Below are 24554 nucleotides of genomic sequence, written 5' to 3'. Positions count from 1 at the left end.
GTTTCACATCATAGACCATAGATATGTTTCCTCTAATTTGGCTCCCGTTCCTCCTACAGTGAGCAAGACCTGCCAGCAGAGCTCACTGGAGCAGGGAGACATCCCGTCATCCTTTTGGCGCCTGACAAAGTACACTTTTTTTCTTCTAAATAACACTATAGTAACATCTTCTGCACAAAGTTACATTCCTAATAAGATTGGTGTTAAGTGAGAAAGAATCCTAAAGATGGTCCAATGGGCATGGTCTGAAGCCTCTCGTCATCTCAGTATGTTGAACCGCCTGATTTCTTGCAGGCTTGAGATTCAGATCCTGCTGAACGACGTTAAGCAGTCGATTAACCACATGCAGGGGACGCTGAACACCATGCAGGGGCAGTGTATTGAGTTGCAGACTGCCATATCTAAGGTAGTGTCAGATGAGTCTCAGATACAGAAGAATAAGTCTATGATGGTATGGTGATAATGATTGAGATGGTGATTATAATAATGATGACTAGCGGTACCCCACCCTACGGGCAGTAAATCATTGGATCTGATTAATTAAATTCAATGCAATTCAATCTTTGAGGACTGCAACCATAGAAGTACAATTTATTTACACTAATAATAAGCTATTGTCAACCTCCCGTCTATGCTTATCTTGCTCATTGCTCACTGTCAATTGCTCACTGTTACCCTATGTGTGCAACTATTATTGATTTCTCACAGAAAAATAATTTGGTTGCAAATGTACCTGGGGCCATGTAAATAATTGTTAGGCTACTCATTTTGAATCCACCGGTGGCAACTTGTGTGACCATAAAAGTCTGTGTGCGATTGGGCACAGTAAAATTATTTGGTTACTGACCGGCCCTACATTATAGAAGGCCCTTCAAGTCGGAACTAGGAAAATCTGACATTTCTGACTCGCTAACTCGTTATGGAATGATGATTTCAAGTTTCCCACTTGTGAAGTATCAGAATCAACCAGTAGGAAGATCTACACTGATAACTTACATTCATTTTAACTCTGAGGTTCCAAGATTCCGATGGCATGTTAATGCGTCAATAATTGCCATGGTAATTTTGAATGTCCAGTCAGTGAGCATTATGGGTAATTATCCTACATACTTATATCAAATACTTTATGATAGCATCATCTCCTGTAGTAACAGTGCCATTCCAAACACAATAAATGTGAAAATTAACAAAGATACAAAATATTGCTAAAGTGAAGAAAATCAGCTCAAAATTGTAGGAGGAAATGCCCCTGCAGCAGGGAGGCTTACGGTATTATAATATATTGTAGATAACATTAATATAATTTGTGTATTTACAGTATCGTACACATACAAATGAAAGTATATGCTAGGGATTGATCTACACTGAGTGAACAAAACATTAAGAACACCTTCCTATTGAGTTGCCCTCCCCCTTGGTGGTGGACCATTGTTGAAAAACCCAACAGCATGGCAGTTCTTGACACAAACCGGTGCGCCTGGCACCTACTACCATACTCTGTTCAAAGGGACTTAAATCTTTGGTCTTGCCCATTCACCCTCTGAATGACACACATACACAATCCATGTCTCAATTGTCTAAAAATCAATCTTTAACCTGCCTCCTCCCCTTCATCTACACTGAGAAGAAGATTTAACAATTAACATCAATAAGGGATTATAGCTTTCACCTGATTAGTCTGTCACGGAAAGAGAAGGTGTTCTTAATGTTTAATACACTCAGTGTATGTGTCAATGATGTTATAGATTCCAAGTGGTTGATTTTTTAGGGAATGACTATTCTCTATATTATACCTGCAGATCATCACAGCAGCCGAAGTTGCTGTGCAGAGGGAGGAGATCCCCCGAGCATCAGACCTCAACCCGTCAGTGTCCCTGCACAGAGGGAGGGGATCCTCCAAACAGCCAGTGTCCCTGCACAGAGGGAGGGGATCCTCCAAACAGCCAGTGTCCCTGTACAGAGGGAGGGGATTCTCTCAGCAGCTAGCATCACTGCACAGAGGGAGGAGATCCTCCGAGCATCAGGCCTCATCCCGTCACAGAGGGAGGGTATCCTCCAAACAACCAGTGTCTCTGCTGAGAGGGAGGGGATCCTCCAAACAGCCAGTGTCCCTGCACAGAGGGAGGGGGTTCTCCCAGCAGCTATAATCATTGCAAAGAAGACGGAGATCCTCCGAGCATCAGGCCTCATCCCTGCACAAAAGGAGTTGATCCTCCTGATGACCAGTGTCCCTGTACAGAGGGAGGGGGTTCTCCCAAAGGCAAGTGTCTCTGCTGAGAGGGAGGGGATCCTCCAAACAACCAGTGTCCCTGCACAGAGGGAGGGGGTTCTGCCAGCAGCTAGCATCACTGCGCAGAGGGAGGAGATCTTCCGAGCATCAGGCCTCATCCCTGCACAGAGGAAGGGGATCCTCCAAACAGCCAGTGTCCCTGTACAGAGGGAGGGGATTCTCTCAGCACCTAGCATCACTGCGCAGAGGGAGGAGATCTTCCGAGCATCAGGCCTCATCCTGTCACAGAGGGAAGGGATTCTTCCAGCATCTTCTATCACTGCGCAGAAGAAGAAGATCCTCAGAGCATCAGGCCTCATCCCTGCACAAAAGGAGTTGATCCTCCTGATGGCCAGCGTCCCTGCGCACAGGGAGGGGATTGTCCCAAAGGCAAGTGTCTCTGCTGACAGGGAGGAGATCTTCCTCACAACCAGTGTCCCTGTGAAGAATGGACACAATCATCCACAACCACCTCCCATCATCCCCATGGTGGCACCGCTGTGGAAATGGGATGGTGGAGCGTGTACTCCACCTGTGGATTTCTATTCCAAGAGAAGAGGTCACTTAAACTTACCCAATTAGTAAAGAAATTACCATTGTGATAGTGTGAGAATTAGCTGTTATAATTTAAATGTATGGCTCATGTGAGTGTATATCTGTAATACTTTCATGCATTTTCTGCATAAAACAGGTTTAGCTCCATTTTACTTTGACATTTTAGTCATTTAGCAGACGCTCTTATCCAGAGCGACTTACAGTAGTGAGTGTATACATTTTCATACTCCAGTGAATCTCTCCAGGATTTCGCATGGATTTTTTTGATATTTGCAGATAAATATGCTAGATTTTGCAGCAACAATTATGACATTTTGCATAGCAATATGCAATTGTTTTGTCCAATTAGTTGCAAAAATGCGCTGACAAGGGAAAAAACTGTTGACGTGTGGCTTGATTGAACCATATTATGCAGTAAATGTGCGGTGATTGGTTGAAATTGCGAGCCCTCTTTTTGTACTGTGGTAATGGGTCAGTTCTATGCGATAATATTGTGATGATGTGACTATTTTATGCAGAAATAGTTTGGCGATTGGTCAAATTTGTAAGCCCTCGCATAATATGCAGGGAATTGTTGATTTTGCAACCAAAACAATGCGATCGCAGAGTCCTGGAGTAACCTCCCTGCGTGTAGGTTAAGATTGGGTTGTAAACAGAGTATCAGAGCCAGACATTTCTACCTGTCAGCTAGTAATTGTTCTGTATGGTGACATGAGCAGAGTGGCCTGACTTCTCCCACTTATTACAGATGTCCGACTTAGATATGTTGAGCATCCTGCAATGATGTCCATCACCAAGCCGGAACACTCCGAGGCCAACCCTCGGTGCCAGACTGGCAGCCAGCCGGTGGCTGAGCCTGAGACCCCTGCTGTTCACAATAACAGTGGAGGCTGGCTCAGCTGGGTTTTTGGGAGTGGAAGAGCTAATAAGGAGGTTCATCTACCTGAGGACAAAGACAGATCTGTAAGGAACTGGTTCTTAACACTATATTCTATGTAGAGACAATTGAGTGGATTATTTTTTTTTTATTGTGGCTTGCTTCACATTGCTAATATCTTCTTCCTCAGATTGTCTGGGATCCAGTTTTAAAGAACAAGTGTGTACTGTTAGGGTTGCGAAAGTTCAACTGAGATAGGAACAGTAGCACACCTGAACTTGGTTAAAATAATTGTTTAATTCAAAAGTTAATAAATGGCAAATACATTTTTCGTATATACGGGTTCACTGCACCACCCCGCAGGGTGGAACAGAGAAGACACTTGTTCCTGACAAAGATAGTTTATTATACTCGTGACAGAGGTTAGTTCCCACTTCCGAGCCGGCCTGTCAGAGTAGAGACTGGGCGTGGTTTAGACTCACCCAGCCTATCGTTGATGTTGGCACATAAGCTGGTCCCAGCTTCTTTGCGCTTCCTGGTGTCCTTTCGCTGTTGCTGTGTAGATTATGCTCCTTCACCCCAGAGACTGGGGTCAGACAGTTTTATAACATTGTCTGAGATATCTGCACCTGTATACATTGTCCACTGTTCTCGCTCAAGGCTAACTACAGCTTCCCAGCTTCTTATCTGAGCTAACTGTTACTTCCAGCACACACACACAGACATCCAGGCGCCCAGGCCAACAGGTTGTCAATATCCAATCACTTATGATATAGTTGTTAATCACGTTTGTTATAGTATTGGGTTATAGTGCATGACTCAGAACCTCACATATGTTTTTCGTGTGTATAGTTTATCTGTTATTGTCTGGTCAGCAGTCTCCTGATTCACCCCCCTCCTGTGTCTCTCTAAGATTAGCACAGTCTCGGTCACACAGTACAGCGCCCACAGTGCCCTTTTTAACACACACACATTTCAGACTGATACATTTGTTACATACACACACATATTTCACACAGTACAGCGCTCTCTTTAACACACACACATTTCAGGCTGATATTCATGGTTAGGCCCTGAGCACTGGTAAAAGTGAGAACAATGGAAAATGCAGGTTCACAAGAGTCAGCAATTCAAACTTTAATGCATAAGAAGCCCTACTAGCTTATAGTTAGTTAAGCATGTCAAAAAACCTTATAAAACCCCCACAATACCACCACCTCCACCGATGGGGACATATGGATATCAGGGGAACACTCTATGAAAGCAGGTGAATATTGCTTTAGAATACATGTGGTTTAACCAAGACTGTGTTAGCCGATCATAGATGTCCCTGGTGGTCTGCTGCTAACAGCTTTCCCACTACCAGCAGGTCTATGGGGCAGTAGATACCCTACAATGAATTACAATGATGGGACCAACTCAAAGCCTCCAAGCCATGGGCCTGGACTGCTTCCTAGACAGCTCTCTGGCTTGCTCCCTCCTTCACACTTTGACCTCATGGCACCAATGGTTGTGCCACCTGACACTCTACCCTACTGAGGTATGACTCTGGAAAATCCTTCCAAATTGTATCCATTCATCATTAACTGAGATTTTTCTTTAACATAGCAAGTGGCTGAAATAGCAAGCATGTTAACTATTTTTTATTTTTGTCCAACAGGCCATTTGCCCAGAGTGGATTTGCCATACATAGATTTTTTCAGCATTAAAAATCTTCAGCATAAAAAAGTATTAAAAGATGATCTTTTAATTAAATCTCTCCTTTGTGTCCTCATGTTCACATTAATTTGATGAGTTCTATCATCCTTTACAATGCTTATTGCTTTTGCATTGCTTTACAGACAAGTATATATTATACACATATTTTATTTTAGACATTACAAAAACATATTTTTGTGCATTTTGGATTTCCTACATTTACTTGTACAGACAAGTATATTTTATACATATCTATTTTTTTTAACGACATTTTTGTATGTATTCCATAGACAGAACTACATATATTGGAATCGAACGTTCGCAGAGATTGTTTTGACTGGAGTGATGCTTAGGACTTCATTAAAAAATCTATCCCGTTTTATTTTACCACTAGTCTGTTCGTCGGACGAAACATCCACATCTCGATGGTGTCAACTCTGCTTATGTCTGCGTAATGAAAAAGATAGGGGGGGGGGGAAATCTGGTCTAGCGATCGATGACAAATTAAATGGTGCCCGTGTAACAGTTTTACTTCTGTCCCGAACCAGTGACCCTTTGCACACATATACAACAGTTACCCATCGCTCCACAAAAGCCGCGGCCCTTGCAGAGTAAGGGGAACTACTTCAAGGTCTCAGAGCGAGTGACGTCACCGATTGAAACGCTATCAGTGCACTACCCCCAAACTAGCTAGCCATTTCACACCGGTTACATCCAGCATAACCGGTTACATCCAGTGGCAAACAGTGAAATGTGAGGAGCAGGAACAGCTATAGCCCTCAAACTCACCTCTGGGTCTCAAAGCCAGTTCCACTGCATTTCTTCATTGTTCTCCTGTCATCGGGGACTGATCTAGACCTGGGACACAAGGTGGGTGCAAGTCACTATCAGTTAGAACAGAAAACCAGCAGGCTCGTAGGGCAGGGCAGCGTTTCCCAAACTTGGTGTGCATGTTGGTTTTTGTCCTAACACCACACAGCTGATTCACATGAACAAAGCTTGATGATTAGTTGATTATTTGAATCAGCTTTGTAGGGCTAGGGGAATAAAAAGAAAATGTGCAGCCCTTTGGGGTTCAGGTGACTGAGTGTGGGAAGCCTTTGTCATAGGGTAAAAGTTGAATACCCCTGGGCTGTAGGCTGCACACCTTGGGTCAAATATTAGATTCTGTAGCTGTGTATTTTATCAAAACAATTCTGTTCTACAATGGTTCCTTTCCTTAGCTCAGGGTAAGTAGTAGCAGGCCTAGAAGAGTCTTATGTGACGCAAACATTTGAGTTGTGCTCTTCCTCCTTTTAATCAATCATAATAATTTGTCAAATGCCTTACAGGTTGTTTTGCCTATTGTTGGCAGCTGTGGGCATACAAGCACAACAGACACCTATAAGTATGCATTTTGCACCCTACAAGTTCAAGCTATAAGCGTTTGACAATATATATTTTTTTGGTTTTTAACTAACCTTTCCCATTCCAGATGACCTCAACGCTGAATGCCTTGGTAACGTTATTCGTTTGAGTGTCGCTCCTCTTTTTAAAGAGGTTGACGCTGTCTTCAGTGAGTTTGTCTCTTATGATTCTCCTTTCATAATTCATGGATTTTTGTTTGTCAACTATTGTGTTCACACCATCTCCATCCCTTCCAGATGACACACAAATCATAAACCTGACGCCTGGCCTTGCTACTCAGTGTGGATTCAGCTTTAAATTTGACCCCATGGGGAATGCCATGTTTTTTGCTTCTCTTCAAAACTGCTTTTCCCAAAACATGGTAACCCTAAGCACTGTAGTGTTTGCTTGAACTTCAAATGGACAGTTTGCCTTTCAGTGTCACTGCATTTGCAACCCATAATGTAGCAACGTCACTTTATTTAACCTTTGACATGGAGTCATGCTGAGACCAGGCTCTTTAACAGATGAGCCCTGTATACACAAAGATACAAGTCAATATTTGCATCACTAGATGAAAAATGTAATCATTGAAAACAAACGCATTCTTCAGTAAAAAGGTTCTCAATAAGCCTGAGTTGCAGTAGAGGTGCTAATTCATACAATTTTAGAGCATGGAGGTTATTAGAAGTACGGTGCCAGAAACATTTAAGCAGTTTTACCACCCCTGGGTCTGCTATCTCTTACCTCTAAGATAACGATGACGTAAGGTACAGCAGAAGTTTATGGAGGGCTTTCAGAGGGCCAGCCAACTTTCTGATACAGACTGCAGTGATGTGTACTACTGAGCACTTCTCCTGTAGTGTGGCTTCAATACAGTGGCAGCTGCATTCATATAGTCAATTTTGCCACAGTCTAACTTGCATGAATGTCAACTGAATTATTTGTTTTCTGCTATATAATGAAAGGCTTTTTTAATACCTCTTTTTCCCCTTCCCCCTTCATTTTAGGATGATAAGATGTTCAGCTTGGTCATGCAGTTCAGGCTGCCAGGAAACCACATGACTGAAGACCCTGTGTATAGAGTGGGCAAAACCTGTAGCTACACCCCCTGGACCTCCCGAGAGATTCTGTGCGACCGCAACTACATGGAGGCAAGTGAGCAGAGCATGCCCCAAAGGACATGTTTACAGTCGAGCTTGTCGTACTGCCTGTATAAATGATCTGTCTAGAGCTACAACTGTCCAGTGTTTCATTTCTTCTGCTTCTGTGACACAACGTAGAGGTTCTTGACTCTCTCAATTCAATACTCCTTCATTTAAGGAGGTGAGTGGACAGATTGAGAACTGGCCCTTGATTTCGTATTGTATGGGAGGGAGAAAATGCATAGGGAATAATGGCCTTTCTTCTCTAGGTGTCGGTCAGAAGGACTCTTCCAGACATCCAAACCGTCCCTGAACAGCCCACTGGAGGCCCGAAAGCAAGGAGCGGCAACTTCCGGAGAGGAGCTGAGGTAGCCATATTTCAGTTTCTGTAATTTCACTACAGGATGGTGCTAAACAAAATGTGCATTTGACAATTTGTTTAATTCCTGTTTCCATTTCCTGAGACAGGCTGTTGCTTCAGGATACAAAATGACAGCAGTCGTCTTTAGTCCTAGCAAGAAGGTCATGAATGTGGATGAGGTCCAAAGAAAGGGCTATGCAATAGCCAACACTCCCACACGGCTGGTGTTAAGAAGCCCTCATAATGCAGAGGAGACATACCTCCAGAATGTAAGCTGACTTTCTCCACTTCCTCCATGAACTGGGTCATGTTCAGTAGAGCAAACAATTGGAAACGGTGGCCCTACCTGAACTCTGCAACATATTGTTAATACGGTGTGCCCTACTGAACACGGCCCTGGTGTGGTTGCCCCCTGAACAGGTAGCTGGGGTTCCGATGCGGGTGCTCTCAACCTCAACCTTCTTTGAGCAGAAGTGGCTGGTTACTCGAGTAGATGCTACGGCTGTTTGTCCAACACCAGGTTGAGTGTGAAATAATGGATTAACTTGGCAAATTAAGATCTTATAAACCCAGTTCTTAATTGGCTCCAGACAAGACTTTGATTTGTTATGTAGTGTTCAGTTGGGAAAATGTTTTGGGATGAACTTTTTCCAAATAATGGCACATTTGTTTTCAGTTGCAAAATGTTCTGTTATGATGTGCACTTGGCTTCTTATTTCACTGCAGGGGCAGTGGCCTTTACTCCAGAAGTGATCACCTGGTACATGCCCAAGCACATCGACCCACTTTTCTCCTCTGATGCCTTCACCATGTTGGAGGTGTACATGGGAATTGACGCTAAGAGGCTGGACACTGAGGAAATGGCTGCCAGAAACTACTCGGTTTTAGTCACAGAGGCTCATATTATTGTTGAAATTCCGGTGGGGGCGGTTGGCGGCTATTTCAAGGTCTGCGTTGGATGTTCCTGTTTAATTTGTAAATCAAATCTTATTTGTAGAGCCCTTTTTACTGCAGCAGTTGTCAGTGCTTTCTCTCATGGGTAAACTCCTAGAAATGTTGTCTTGTGTAAAATGTTTCTTATTGAGCAATTGTCTGCTTAATCAGGCTAATATACAATGGATTGGTGGGTGTGTATACAGCCTGACACATTGGATTGCAAAATCGTGTGAATGTTGCATAAAATGACACTTAAACATACTCTACCGCTTGTCTTTGCAGTTTGTCCTTCAGCCGCTTGAAATTTGAGACCAAATATCCACACTAAAGTATTGTTTACCTGACTTTTTAGGGTAGCTTTGCCACTCAACTGAATGCAAGCAACGTTCGGTTACTGTTTACATATTGTGCAAGTGTTTACTTTGCGTGTCGGTTGCTTTGAAAATACACACCGCCGGAAATGCAAGTTGACAACCATATGCCTACCAGCTCTCTAAAGTCGGGTAAGCCGATATTTTGTCTTAAATTACGAGCGGCTGAAGGACAAACCACACAGATAACCGGTAGAGTAACATTCTGGCTTGTAAGGAACATTTAGCTGTTTTTGCACTCCACTTGTGTATTACAGCCTGAATGATTCACTCGTCTCCCTTTACAGAGCCATATTCAGGATGACCAGTACTTTGTCACTTACACCATTGAGCCCATGCTTGAGTTGCTGTGGATCGAGGAGGTCGCACACGAGGACACCAGCTACAAAGTCCTCTTCCCTATCACAACACCTCCGATGGCCAGGCCTCCACAAGTTCGCAACTGTGAGTCTGGTTTAGTTAAATAGTGCCTATGGTAATTTGGGATGCCTGGGTTGTTCATTAGGCACAAAACAGAAGAAAATGTACTGAAACGGGGAGGCAATAACAAATGTCCATTTTCGACTTCCATTGTACCGCATTTCAAAATGTTTTTTTTGTTTGCCAATGAACAGACACGCCCTTAGACACAGTTCCTGAGCAGGCAGTGTTTGTGCTTGAGTTGGGGACCTTCAACCTTGATGTGGAGCTGCTGAACATCACCTTTCCCACCATGGTGCTAACTGTTGCAGAGTGCAACGCCAGAGGCTTCAATGTTCAGGAGCAGAGATCCCTGGACAACACCTTGAAGACCTTCAGGATGGAGGTGCCCTTCTCAGACCCGGTGGTCTTTAAGGAGGTGTGTTTCTGTTAAATGCAAGGCCACACGCAGTGATTTGTACATGCCCTAATAAGTGGGCCACCAACAAAATATAAATAATGGCGCAAATGTACTTTGTATCCCTCATTTACTCAAGTGTTCCCATTATTTTGGCAGTTGTATGTATTCACTTGCCAATAGTGCTTGATTTAGAGGAATGAGGGCAACATTACTTTAAGTATATAGTTTGTTTTAATAGTCCCCATATGTACTTAGTTGTCACTTGATGTTGAATAGAGTTCTGTTACAACAATAATGCTATCAATTGACCAATGCGTTTAAATTCACTACAGAGAAGGGCGGAACAAGGTGTCACAACCTTCACTCTTCAGCTGATCTACGGCCTGGTCGTCTTTCCAGAGTACGCTCCTTTCTCTCACTCTGCCGTTGTGGACGCTGTACTGCTGGACATTGGTATGTCTCTGGACTACGCCAAACTACTGTTGAATGGCTTCCTCTCGTTAATGATTGCAGTGAAAGCCCAACTAGCCATACTGTAGGTTTTACCTATGCGGTCTCTCTACAAAGAAAATGTTAAGCTTTAGAGTATTTGGACCCAGTGTCCTGTTCCTGATTTGCCAGGATCATGTTTATTCAGTCCCACCGTAGCAAAACATTTAGCAACTGAAAACGAGGTTTTCTCCTTGGACAAGTTCAAGTAGTACCTTCCTGTTTTTTGTGCTTAATGAACACAACCCTGTTTGTCCTTGTAGTGCCACCCTCAGTCACTGGCAACTGTGATCAGGAGAACTTTCACATCACTGTGGACTACAGGAACCAAGATCCCTTTTTCGTGGTCTTGGTTGGCAAGCGGCTGCTTAACCATGAGCTTGCTCAACAGTATTTAACAGAGGGCGACGCAGACTTCACCATCACGTTGCCCTTCTCTTCGCCGGACGCAGTGTTTGAGGTACAATGCTCTCCCAAAACATGTTAACCTAAATTGCTGCAGCTAGCCTCGCTTTCCTTACTCTGTATACATGCATACAATATTGGACTAATGAACTCTCCCATTGGTTCCCAGTCGGTTCACTCGTCCTCTGTCAGGAGCAGACTGGATGTGGCTCTGTTGAATCCTTACAACAACATGACCATCAAATACTTTTCCCTGGCTTGCAGCTTCCTCAAAACGCTGACTGGTTGGTTCTCAAACAATTACTTCCGATAAATAGTCGTTTGACATGTTTACCTAACCTGGGTTCCTTGCAAATACTGTGAGTCTAATAGTAGTGCCAGATGGGCATGGTTTGCACTTTTGGTGCTATTCCATTGGTTCTACTGTGCTCAATGAAGTGTAACAAATACAGAACCCAGGTCTGATGGCTACCTGTCTTTTGCTTCCCCACCCCCAAGAGTGTTTCTCTAACGGAACGATGACTGCGCTGGCGGTCAAGGTGGAGTCTGCTCCCAGTCTGAACCCCGGTCAGCTGACCCTGAGCGACCCCGCCTGTGGTCCCACCTACAGCGACGATCGCTTCGCCTACTTCCACTTCACTGTCAACTCCTGTGGCACCACCAGGAAGGTAAAATGACTATTACCCTGAGGTGATGGGTACTGTGTATTTACGGACTGTTTGCTTCTGCAGGCTGTAATAAGTCAATTCCCTTCTACTACATAGTTTATCAACAATGTCATGCTGTATGAGAACGAAATCTCCTTGCCAGATGAACTTGAGGTGAAGCTGAATGGCACGACGTCTTCAGAGGAGGAATATCAGTAAGTGCATTACGCATCACAATTGTAGCTGTTAGATTTTATAGGTTTTTTCTTCACCAATTGCTCAACTTTAACTTTGTATACAGGGAAAATGTGCCTCTACTACCAGTGTGTCCATTCCACTGCTTGAAGTTTCCCCTATTGAAGTTGCCTACATCCCTCTTTTTAGGTTAAAGGTTTCCTGCTACTATGTGGTCAACATCACTCGCACATTGGCCTTCCTCACCAGGCCGCGTGACAACGAGCTTTTTGCCGAGACTGGGACGGGTCGACTAATGGTCAGAATGAGACTCGCTCAGGGTAAGCGTGCACAAATTCAGAATTTCAACTTGGCCTCTAAATTCTAATCACTCCTGATGATCTGGAAATGGAATATAGAATCTTGGAAGGTGTCCTTTACAAAACCATTCCCAAAAATGTAAGCCTTATGATATATTACTCTTGTGTTCTGAGATCTACAGGTGTGGCTATGGAGTAACGGTGAGGAGCTGATTTGGGAATTTGTCAGAAGCCTCTGGTGGGGGGGGGGGGGGGGGGGGGTTTCATCGGGGCACAACAGGATATGATAAACGTGTGTTTCTTAATGGACAAGTTGAGATGGTACCTCGCTGTTTTGTGCCCACCGGTTGTCTCGTTCTGTGTTCCAGACGCCTCGTATAACACGTTCCACCAGGAGGAGGACTATCCAGTGGTGAGGTACCTGAGACAGCCTCTGCACTTTGAGGTGGAGCTGACCAGGTCCTCTGACCCCAAGGTAGCGCTGGTGCTTGACCACTGCTGGGCCACCCTCAACGAGGACCGTGACTCCCGACCCCGGTGGAATCTCATCATTAATGGGTAACTTGTTGTTTTTGGGCCTAAACAAGTGTTATTCCACAGGTGTGGTTCCTGAGTAATTAGCAACCTATCATGCTTGGCTGGCCATCTACTTTGACTACCGTGGCTATGCCCCCATCCATAGGTCATGAGTGGTCACAATGGTTTGAGCTTAAAAACGATGTGAGCCTTATGCGGTCAGTCAGCAGATCTCCACCCAAATGAACACTTATGGGAGATTCTGGCGCGTACCATCATGTTTGTTATCACTGAGTGGTCCCTGCAGCGTAGCATTGGAACAGAACGTATGATGCAAACAAACGACTCTAAACCGCCTTGTCTGAAAAGCATCTAAACAATGTTTAGTACTGATGAGAAAAGGTCTTCACAACTTTATTCCACCTTTGCTTGTAAAATATATAAATGTTAATGCTATCATCTAGTCTAAATAACAGCTAGACTTGTTTTACAATGTGCTCACCAGTGATGCGGTACAAGGGAGCCATGTAAATCTAGTTTGGAAAATATGGCAGCCATGTTTGTCAAGCAAGAACTCCCTAATCCCATTCACTGCGCCCATTGCCTGAGATCTTAACTTAGTTTGGCCACTTCAGCGTGTGACAAATCTTTGTACTTGTTACGGCGTACACATGACAGAGTTTACAATTAACAAATCAAAAAGCCAATTGTCACCTCCCCAAATACAAGCCTAGCTTAACCGTAGCACCAAAGCTAAACAGTTGCAAGATATAGATCAATCCATTAAGTCCTCGGGAAGGTATTGTGGCGAGGATGATGCAGGAAATATTACTTAGATGGGGGATTTATCAACAATAAATGGAGGGGCAGACAGTTTTTCTAAGCTAAATACCCCTGAGGTACCATAGTTTACACTGATGCCGTGTTCAAATCAACTAACGGCTTGGAAGTCTTTGTCTTGAATGCACTGAAGTCTATGGGGGTACTCCGAGATCCCAGGTGTCTTAAACACCATACGTCAGTTGAGTCTGACAGACCCTTACGTGATAACCCGACTGCATTGTATGGCGTTAGCTCATATTCGGTACCACCTTCAAAAGTGTTTTACACATGTGTCCATTACAATCTAGGCAAGAATCAGAATGCATGAATAAAACGCTAAGTACATTATACTTACGGTATGCTACAGTAGAAACGTTACACAGAAAATAAGGCACTTTGATAGGAATGCACGCATGTCCAGTTATTTGTAAGGAAGGCAATCTGGGCACCAGGCAATAAATGTGCCAGGGGGAATGTTTGTGCAAGGCCTGTTCTGACTAGATGTGCAAATGTCTGTATGCTTGAAGGGAAGTTTGTCTGGCTCATTCAAATTCTCAAAAAGAAATTGTCTGCAACAGTGAAATGGGCTACTTTTGTGAATGAATGAGGCAAACTTAGAAGTTGAAACGGCCTATAGAAAATTAGCAGGTAGTGTGCCTTGGTTTGAGGTCAGCGCGGGTTAACTGTCCACATTTTGGAACGGTGAGTGCATTCTGACATCACGCGCATAACATAAACTCCCGCTGGGGTGACTGTTGAAGATATTTGGAACTCGCGTGTGGAAAGGTTAAGACACTATGTTGGCGTTACCTACACCTTTTTACTCAATGTTATCCTTTTGGTTTGCTCCAGTTCAGTGTTGTGCCGAACTGCTGGGCAGTCGAATGGAAATCGAGAGCGGCTGGCAAGCTTGGCTTGCCTTTCCGATTGGTTTCATACAACTGCTCTTAACACTGACTGAATACTTGTTGAATTCAGGCACAAGTGACCTCTTGTGTTTAAAACGGTTACGCACTTAACATAAAGGATGGTTCACACGCCTGTGCAGCATGGAAGTTGATGTTTGAAACTGAATAGGATCAGTGGACAGGATCCCTAGAAGTTGATGCCACTTTCAATGGAATTTCCTGTCCTAGAGGAATGCGCTAATTGGGAGTTGCTAAACATGAACAAATACCACGGTCAAGTGTAGCAGCATCTTGCTAACCTTATTTAGCTAGCTAATGTTCATATTTAAAAAAAGGTCACACAGCTGGGTTTGTCATAAGCATTGATTTGGGTGAGCACTTTGCCACAGATGGACACCGCTGGCCTAATTTTTAACTTTGCCATCTTCTCAAGAATTTAAATTGGGTAACTATTGAAAGATGACTTATTTTTCCTACATTGTAATGGACACTGCAACCTTTGGTAGATGGGCTACAATGACTTTGCCCATGATTATGCACGCTGCAAATGACACTTTATTTTGCGGGTGTCTTTTCAGTATCTGGATACATGTTACACCAAGCAGTGGAGTGAAGCAACTTTATTGGTCAAAACCATTTATTTGGGGGAGCGGGTTTGCCAAATGCTATCAAATCACGCAATTTTACCATTTTTATGAAATGGTTGCAAAACCCCAAATTTGGCACCCCCTATTTTAATTTGCTCCGGCGGCCATGTGGACACAAGGCTCATCTGTCACGGGAGTAACTTTGCAGCAGTTTATTAAATCAAATGTCATCCTGGTGGGGGTGGTAGCTGTTTGAAAAAACAGGCTGAAAATGTTTTGTAGATCATAGGAAAAGACACCACATTCACATGGCTGTGCACGAAATGGGCAGTTCAGATTTGTCACTTCAGCTGCTTAAATCGTTGTGCAAAATCCTGAGAAAGCTCTGGCCGCCGTCTGCCAGCTCAAGTGGATTTGTACTTGTGTGGGCGTTTGTCTCTTAATGTAACGTCTTCAGATTTCACAAATCCCTTTTTGCTAATATCTGTCAGTTAAACAGTAAATGATAAACCTCCCAAAGATGCAAATGACAAAAGTAGGCCTAAACTGTCAATGCGTAGGTTACTTTATATAGTAGAGCTGCTCCCTTCACAGAAGTCCTCCACGTGTGAATCTGATGCCATGGGTGTAGAATTATTTTTTTTTGACCAATTTTTCAGACAGCGGAAGAATTGCTCTGGCGCATTGCATGAAATTCTTAATTAAAATGAATTACTTATTTTGAAAAATATGATTGTGTTGTTGATACCGACTGTCTATTCGGCAACTTTGGTTAAACCACGGTCAATTGATCAATATTCAGGTCGCCTGTAGTCTGACCATTCTGGATCATTTAGAACTTTAAGAACCATTTAGAGGGACGTCTCACCACATGAGAATGCATTCATGTCAATGTAATTGAATATACATGTTGGACATACGACGTAGACATTTGACATCCGTCATTTAACTATCTATAAAAGCCTTTGTAGTAGACAAAGTAATATTGTTGATGAGAAATGCTGTGGCATTGCTAGTATGACCCTCCCTTGACAAATTAAATGCATTTTTTTTCAAATAGGCAGCCCAAATTCTGTTTTTTTAAATAAATAAAAAATGTACTAAATCAGATTTTTCCAGGTCTGATGGGCCAAAAGATCAGAAATTAAAACCAACAAACTACTGTCGTGACGTGATCTTGAATTATCTGAGGACTGTTTAATTGTTACCCGACTCTAAATGAATCGTGTTAGGATTTGGGGTGCCGAGGAAACGGTTTTAAAGATACCGTCTCCCGACTTAAACTCTAGACGGTAGAAATCTATTACATTGCTAAAGTCAACTTATTAACCATTACATCGTATCCTCCTCGCAGCTGCAAGAACCCCAGCCTAATGATTCAGTACTATACAAATTGGTTTAATTTATTTACTAGCTAAACACACAGGTCCCTAGCGGACTGACACAATATGACGGCTTGTTACGATGTCTCCCCCACCCATGGTTCCATAAGGGACACTTATCGTTGTTACATTTGTGCATGAATGTATTTCTGTGGGATGCCGCCGTGGAAAGGTAGGTGGTTGGGTCTTCTCTCTGATTGGCTCCCTGAGGTCACAATGTCGTTAGTTGTCCGTGGCTCCAATGACTAGTCTTGAACGGAACTTCAGGATGGATTTTCCTTTCACTCATTCTGGAAGATGGGCTAATCAACCCTGTCGCTGATTCCTCAGTGGGTGATGAGAGTAGGATGGTTTGGATATAGTAGCAGAATGGTCCCACTGAAGTTAGCTTTTCTAGGTACTTGGCTCCAAACAGCTAATCGGCTGTACCAGTGACTGTCTGTGAGGGGTGTTTATTCTCCCTCGTGTTGGTATTCAGGTTTCGGACCACTTTGGACATGAGCTGCAGCTCGCCGTCCTTAGGAAGGTGCGTTTAGGAAATTTCCAACCATTTCAAACGTGTAGCTAGCGACTCACGGTTTTCTGGTCTAATGTTAATTTCAGTTACCAATCCTTTTATGCACTCTGGCCGCCGGGGACGGTTCTGACACGCTCTCTGATGTCACTCGTGGCATGGCTACTTACTATGCACATTTTCTAGGAGTTTCTCTAATAAGTTCAAAAGTGAATACTGGAACAATATTTCTAACATAAGACTGGTCAGATAGAAAAAGAATGTCATGTTGATTCTTATTTTGTGATTTTTAAAAAGGAAATACTGGAACTAGAAAAGTGCTCACACTACAGGTAGGAAGTCTCGAGCCTTTACATTGTATATGAAATATGTTGGGTTTTTCAAGACCGAGGTGAATTTAGGAGGGGTAAGAGTTGATGGGGAAAAGCCTGGTAACAAAGACATTCCTTTAGTTCATACTGGAGGGGGAGAAGGAACCCACTTCTCCTGTCATTTACAACACGGTGTGAATTGATCTGATCCTCACAGTACAGTCATGACACCACCATAAGACTTCGTACACAAGGCGGTTGGGGTTTAGTGTTTTCTTGTTCCTAACTTAGTCCCTCTCTCTACACTGACAGTTGTGAGAACCCGGAGGATCCGTACCGTGTAGTCTTCCACCCGGTGGTAGCTGACGCCAGGGTCCACTTCCCCCCTCACGTCAAACGCTTTGAGGTCTATATGTTTTCCTTCGTCGAGGATGCGGTTGAGCCGAGTGGCCAGGTAACAAAGTTCACCCAACAATCTTTATAGGTTAATTTTGTGAGTGGCAATCATCCCTTTTTTTAAATGTATCTGACACCATCAAATCTTTGATTCCTAGGTCTTTGTCCATTGTGATGTGGTCATCTGTGACGCCAGTAGTCCCTCTGGCGGCCCCTGTAGTGGACAATGTGTGAATCGGGACAACCCGAAAAGAGGTAGGTCTTGTTTTATGCTTTTCAGACTGTCAGACCATAACTGAACTAATAGGTTCTCTCTCAACAGGTCAACGACATGTCAAAGACCTCTTTGAGGAGCGTCATTTCTATGTTTCTTCTGGATACATTCTTTGGGTGTAATGGCTTGTTCTAACATGTCAAATAAAGTGTTCTATATAACAATTACGTTTGCTTTACTTGCGTGGCAACATCCTAACCGTTGGAGCTACCTTAATTGTATCTGATTTGCGTATAACACCAAGGCGCATGTACTTTAGTGGATGTAGTAGGCTTGTCATCTGACGTGTATCAATCAACCCTTTTGTAAGCATGGAACTCTGAACCATCCACACCAATTTCCCGTCTAGGACGAACAATGGGTATCAAAACAAAAGCTTTCCAATGTCCAGTAGGAAGAACTGACTCGATGTTATAGCAGATGGTGGTTTGCCAAAGTGAGGCCAGCAGGGCAGTGGTTGGCTGCAGGCCCCAGGGAGCGCAGCAGTGTTGGGAATTTCCAACTGAAATTACAACTTTACTTGATACCTCTCACTAGCTTGGTTTCCATCCAAATATGGACCTTTAATGATATGCATGTATATCTCAAATGGGGAGAGCTTGACTTTCTCACTACTTGTTTTTTGTAAGAAGTGTTGACAAGCTGAATGTACCGAGCTGTCTGTTTTTAAAACTACTAGCGCACAGCTCAGACACTCATGCATACCCCACAAGACATGCCACCAGAGGTCTCTTCACAATCGCCAAGTCTGGACTAGGGAAGGTACAGAGTCATGAATACGTTGCAATCTATTCCGCATCAGGATCAGATTTAAAGAAACACCTTACGGAACTGAAGAGATGCAGCAGTTCCTCTAAAAGTTGCGAGCTTGCACCGCGGGACGGCTTCATTGCTCCAGACCACAAGGGAGGGTTGGCGCACTGGAGGATGAATTAGTTGGGTAACATAGATAAATAGGATGTTTAATTTACATAATATGCTTATGTGAGAGTTGTCATTAGAATGTGTCCCTTTGGACTATACTGTTGGCAGTTGCACGTTTCCCTTCTCAGCTAGGGCTCAGTCACTTGGGGCCCAGAGAGGGGAGATGTCAAAATGGAACATTGTCTTCATATGTGAAGGGATGGCGTGATTAAGGGGGAACCAATTATCTCTTGGCTCAACAATGTCTGTGCGCAAGTCACTACCCTCAGTGAGCTTGTCCAGGAGTGGGGAGAAGAGGAGGTTTACTTGAGATGGGATCAGATTTATTTATATAGCTCTTCTTACATTAGCTGATATCTTAAAGTGCTGTACAGAAACCCAGCCTAAAACCCCAAACGGCAAGCAATGCAGGTGTAGAAGCACGGTGGCTAGGAAAAACTCCCTAGAAAGGCCAAAACCTAGAGAGGAACCAGGCTGAGGGGTGGCCAGTCCTCTTCTGGCTGTGCTGGGTGGAGATTATAACAGAACATGGCCAAGATGTTCATAAATTATCAGCATGGTCAAATAATAATAATCACAGTAGTTATCGAGGGTGCAGGAAGTTCTCACCTCAAGAGTAAATGTCAGTTGGCTTTTCATAGCCGATCATTAAGAGTATCTCTACCGCTCCTGCACTCTAGAGAGTTGAAAACAGCAGGTCTGGGACAGGTAGCACGTCCGTTGAACAGGTCAGGGTTCCATAGCCGCAGGCAGAACAGTTGAAACTGGAGCAGCAGCACGGGCAGGTGGACTGGGGACAGCAAGGAGTCATCATGCAAGGTAGTCCTGAGGCATGGTCCTAGGGCTCAGGTCCTCCGAGAGAGAAAGAGAATTAGAGAGAGCATACTTAAATTCACACAGGACACCGGCTAAGACAGGAGAAGTACTCCAGATATAACAAACTGACCCTGGCCCCCCGACACATAAACTACTGCAGCATAAATACTGGAGGCTGAGAGAGGAGGGGTCAGGAGACACTGTGGCCCCATCCGAAGATACCCCTGGACAGGGCCAAACAGGAAGGATATAACCCCACCCACTTTGCCAAAGCACAGCCCCCACACCACTAGAGGGATATCTTCAACCACCAACTTACCATCCTGAGACAAGGCCGAGTATAGCCCACAAAGATCTCCGCCACGGCACAACCCAAGGGGGGGGCGCCAACCCAGACAGGAAGATCACGTCAGTGACTCACCCCTCCTAGGGACGGCATGAAAGAGCACCAGTAAGCCAGTGACTCAGCCCCTGTAATAGGGTTAGAGGCAGAGAATCCCAGTGGAGAGAGGGGAACCGGCCAGGCAGAGACGGCAAGGGCGGTTCGTTGCTCCAGAGCCTTTCCGTTCACCTTCACACTCCTGGGCCAGACTACACTCAATCATATGACCCACTGAAGAGATGAGTCTTCAGTAAAGACTTAAAAGTTGAGATCGAGTCTGCGTCTCTCACATGGATAGGCAGACCATTCCATAAAAATTGAGCTCTATAGGAGAAAGCCCTGCCTCCAGCTGTTTGTTTAGAAATTCTAGGGACAATAAGGAGGCCTGCGTCTTGTGACCGTAGCGTATGTGTAGGTATGTACGTATGTAACAATTTTGGGTTCTAGTCAGGATTCTAGCAGCCGTATTTAGCACTAACTGAAGTTTATTTTGTGCTTTATCCAGGTAGCCGGAAAGTAGAGCATTGCAGTAGTCTAACCTAGAAGTAACAAAAGCATGGATTACTTTTTCTGCATCATTTTTGGACAGAAAGTTTCTGATTTTTGCAATGTTACGTAGATGGAAAAAAGCTGTCCTTGAAACAGTCTTGAAATGTTCGTCAAAAGAGAGATCAGGGTCCAGAGTAATGCCGAGGTCCTTCACAGTTTTATTTGAGACGACTTTACAACCATCAAGATTAATTGTCAGATTCAACAGAAGATCTCTTTGTTCCTTGGGACCTAGAACAAGCATCTCTGTTTTGTCCGAGTTTAAAAGTAGAAAGTTTGCAGCCATCCACTTCCTTATGTCTGAAACATAGGCTTCTAGTGAGGGCAATTTTGGGGCTTCACCATGTTTCATTGAAATGTACAGCTGTGTGTCATCCGCATAGCAGTGAAAGTTAACATTATGCTTTCGAATGACATCCCCAAGAGGTAAAATATATAGTGAAAACAATAGTGGTCCCAAAACGGAACATTGAGGAACACCGAAATGTACAGTTGATTTGTCAGAGGACAAACCATTAACATGAGACAAACTGATATCTTTCCGACAGATAAGATCTAAACCAGGCTAGAACTTGTCCGTGTAGACCAATTTGGGTATCCAATCTCTCCAAAAGAACGTGGTGATCGATGGTATCAAAGGCAGCACTAAGGTCTAGGAGCACAAGGACAGATGCAGAGCCTCGGTCTGCGCCAATAAAAGGTAATTTACCACTGCGCCAATAAAAGGTAATTTACCACCTTCACAAGTGCAGTCTCAGTGCTATGATGGGGTCTAAAACCAGACTAAAGCATTTCGAATACATTGTTTGTCTTCAGGAAGGCAGTGAGTTGCTGCGCAACAGCTTTCTAAAATTGAGAGGAATGGAAGATTCGATATAGGCCGATAGTTTTTTATATTTTCTGGGTCAAGGTTTAGCTTTTTCAAGAGAGGCTTTATTACTGCCACTTTTAGTGAGTTTGGTACGCATCCGGTGGATAGAGAGCCGTTTATTATGTTCAACATAGGAGGGCCGAGCACAGGAAGCAGCTCTTTCAGTAGTTTAGTTGGAATAGGGTCCAGTATGCAGCTTGAAGGTTTAGAGGCCATGATTATTTTCATCATTGTGTCAAGAGATATAGTACTAAAACACTTAAGTGTCTCTCTTGATCCTAAGTCCTGGCAGAGTTGTGCAGACTCAGGACAGCTGAGCTTTGGAGGAATACGCAGATTTAAAGAGGAGTCCGTAATTTGCTTTCTAATGATCATGATCTTTTCCTCAAAGAAGTTCATGAATTTATTACTGCTGAAGTGAAAGCCATCCTCACTTGGGGAATGCTGCTTTTTAGTTAGCTTTGCGACAGTATCAAAAATAAATGTAGGATTGTTCTTATTTTCCTCAATTAAGTTGTGTATCAATGATTACACATTGTAACTATACAATAGACTAAACATGATTGATCTGTAATTCATAGAGAGAAAAACCTATGAACATTTAACTCCATTAATCTGAGGACGGACACAGGATAGTATTTCAACCAGTGGAGAATGTGAAACGCTTTATTGAAAGAAGTGCATTTTAATTGTAATATTATAAATACAAGTTCAATCTTGGGCGGGCAGGTGGACTAGTAACCGGAAGGTTGCAAGATCGAATCCCCGAGCCGACAAGGTAAAAATCTGTCCTTCTGCCCCTGAACAAGGCAGTTCTTAGGCCGTCATTCTTATCTGACTTGCATAGTTAAAAAAAAAAAAATGGTAGGCAAATCTGTACTTCAATGCACATATGGTGTGCATTAGAAGATGAGGTGGGTAGAGAGGTAAGAACAGCGGCAGATAGCATATGATTCATGAATGACAGTGCTACCCTAATATTCTCTCAGTTCATCACAATTGCGCTGTCGGGACTGGATTCCTCTCACATCAAAACATACCTGCAGACGAGAGAGCATGATTAAGCCTCTTTTTTTGTCAAACACGGTCAGTCATCTTAAATCAGAAGGTGAAATGCAAAACTGACCTTGGATCATTAACTCTGGGGTTTCAATGTAAAGCATCTCTTTAATAATACTTCCTGTTGACTCAACCAAGTGACATCTCACCTATGATCAGGCTGTGCCCTCTGTCAGCCAGTTCAGATGCGAACCTCTGAGAGGTTCAACAAAACAGCTGATATAACCTAGAGGATTTAGGGGGAGAGGTTTGACGTGAGTGGCTACAGAGTACTGTAAGCTGAAAAACAGACCCATGAGGACAAACAATAGAAGATAATGCCAATAGGTGTCTCACCACTTGGTTATTGCAAGGCTAACCCATGACTTAGCAGCAACAGATAGTCCAGTGAAAATGGCTGTAAATCTGAAAATTAGCAGCTGACATCTTAAGTTTTTTTTTAAATTCATGCATGTGAGACAGATTCCATGTACAACAAGACAGGCAGAGATGGAGAAAAATAACACAGAACAGTTTAATTACCTCTGGTTAGGGACACTTTGCCAGCAATAAAGCTTCCACAGCCTGGTCCTCACACAGTGAACATCTGGCAATATCTACATTTTCGACCCCCTTGGTCAGCTCGCTCTCTGAAAGTAAAGAAAACAATAACTGAGATATGACCGTTATATCTAAAGCAGCACATGTCATTTTTTTAGGATACGTCAATACAGCCCAGTGCTGCTTACCAGAGATGCCATCTTCGTAGGTGTCCGCTTTTACTTCCTTTTCTGTCGGGGAAAAATTTGCTGTCAGAACAATTATTTTGACAAAAAGTAACAAATGCACCTCCATAGCATATAACAATTTGCCTGTAAATAACCACACCTTCATACAAGCGTGCTACTATTTTTTGAAATAACAAAAAAATATCAATTGCTGTTGGAAGATATGGGTATGGTGAATTATTTGTCAACCATAAAACACCTAATGTGGTACACACAATTAATAATATAAAAATAACTGATTATCTTAAAATGGAAAAATTGTCACATATGGTTCTTCGTCTGTAGGATTCATTTACTTACAAGTATATTTTATACATATTTTTTTTTTACCTATTTTTTTTAATGTATTCCATAGACAGAACGAAATATATTTAGATGCATTTTGAATTTCTAATTGTCAATATTTTATTTTCTGTGTCACGTGTTTATGCCCATTTATGTACATCCTGTGTATGTTACCCTTCCAATGAGCTTATCATATAAACTACAATGCGAAAACTACGGTTTACCTCACTTTGAATCATGTTAGCACAGGTAACAGCCGTTTACAGTCTTTCTTTAGTTTTTCATTCTTACTCTTCCCAATTCAATTAAACTATATTTCTATATTTCCCATGGGCTTCACCAGAGTACCCCCTAGTGGCTGGAATACAACTGTATTAAGCCCCTTACAACCCCCCCAGTTGCAGCCTAGTATCTGTCTTGTTTTGCACACTTTGTACAAAATAATAAAATGCAGTACTACAGGATATTTCTTAACGTAGCTCTTTATTAGCTAGCTATCTGATCGTTCACAACATCCATGCCACCCCCATACAATTTATGCTTCAGATTTGGTGGTTCAAGAGCCTTATTTTAATTTATCATCTGTTGTGTCAAATTATTCTTATCTATGCATTTATCAGTACGGTCAACTCCACAGTTAACGCTTATCACCCCAGACAACAGCGTCACTATCAGTACAGTCAACTCCTACTTTAGCACTAGGTCCACCCTTTACCAGTTCTTCCACCAACACCAGAT

At 43.2% G+C, this 24554-nt stretch overlaps 1 protein-coding gene across 2 annotated transcripts; it reads left to right on the top strand.

Moving 5' to 3' along the window:
- The first annotated feature begins 7970 nt into the window (after window positions 1-7970).
- Window positions 7971-18316, top strand: LOC120028050. 2 transcript variants are annotated; one of them, XM_038973198.1, is made up of 17 exons: window positions 7971-8111; window positions 8200-8298; window positions 8399-8560; window positions 8712-8811; window positions 9018-9238; window positions 9886-10042; window positions 10213-10436; window positions 10751-10871; window positions 11171-11367; window positions 11482-11596; window positions 11811-11980; window positions 12077-12174; window positions 12344-12474; window positions 12822-13011; window positions 17806-17947; window positions 18048-18144; window positions 18212-18316. In XM_038973198.1, the coding sequence occupies exons 3-17, from the start codon at window positions 8420-8422 to the stop codon at window positions 18283-18285; spliced, it is 2178 nt and encodes a 725-aa protein (XP_038829126.1). In that variant the 5' UTR covers window positions 7971-8111; window positions 8200-8298; window positions 8399-8419; the 3' UTR covers window positions 18286-18316. The 2 variants fall into 2 exon arrangements, with proteins under 2 accessions (XP_038829126.1, XP_038829125.1); XM_038973197.1 differs by having other exon boundaries at window positions 7971-8298.
- Window positions 18317-24554: the final 6238 nt, after the last annotated feature.

Source organism: Salvelinus namaycush, chromosome 33, assembly GCF_016432855.1.
Source record: "Salvelinus namaycush isolate Seneca chromosome 33, SaNama_1.0, whole genome shotgun sequence".
In the NCBI taxonomy this organism is placed as follows: Eukaryota; Metazoa; Chordata; class Actinopteri; order Salmoniformes; family Salmonidae; genus Salvelinus; species Salvelinus namaycush.
Note: the sequence above shows the minus strand (reverse complement) of the source record. Positions and strands in the feature narration are given on the sequence as shown.

What these genes read in the sequence shown, in the direction of transcription:
- LOC120028050 (XM_038973198.1), top strand. Translation starts at nt 8,420, where the DNA reads ATGACAGCAGTCGTCTTTAGTCCTAGCAAGAAGGTCATGAATGTGGAT. An exon ending in CAGAATGAGACTCGCTCAGG is followed by an intron (nt 12,475 to 12,821) that starts GTAAGCGTGCAC and finishes TCTGTGTTCCAG; the next exon opens with ACGCCTCGTATAACACGTTC. An exon ending in CGGTTGAGCCGAGTGGCCAG is followed by an intron (nt 17,948 to 18,047) that starts GTAACAAAGTTC and finishes TTTGATTCCTAG; the next exon opens with GTCTTTGTCCATTGTGATGT.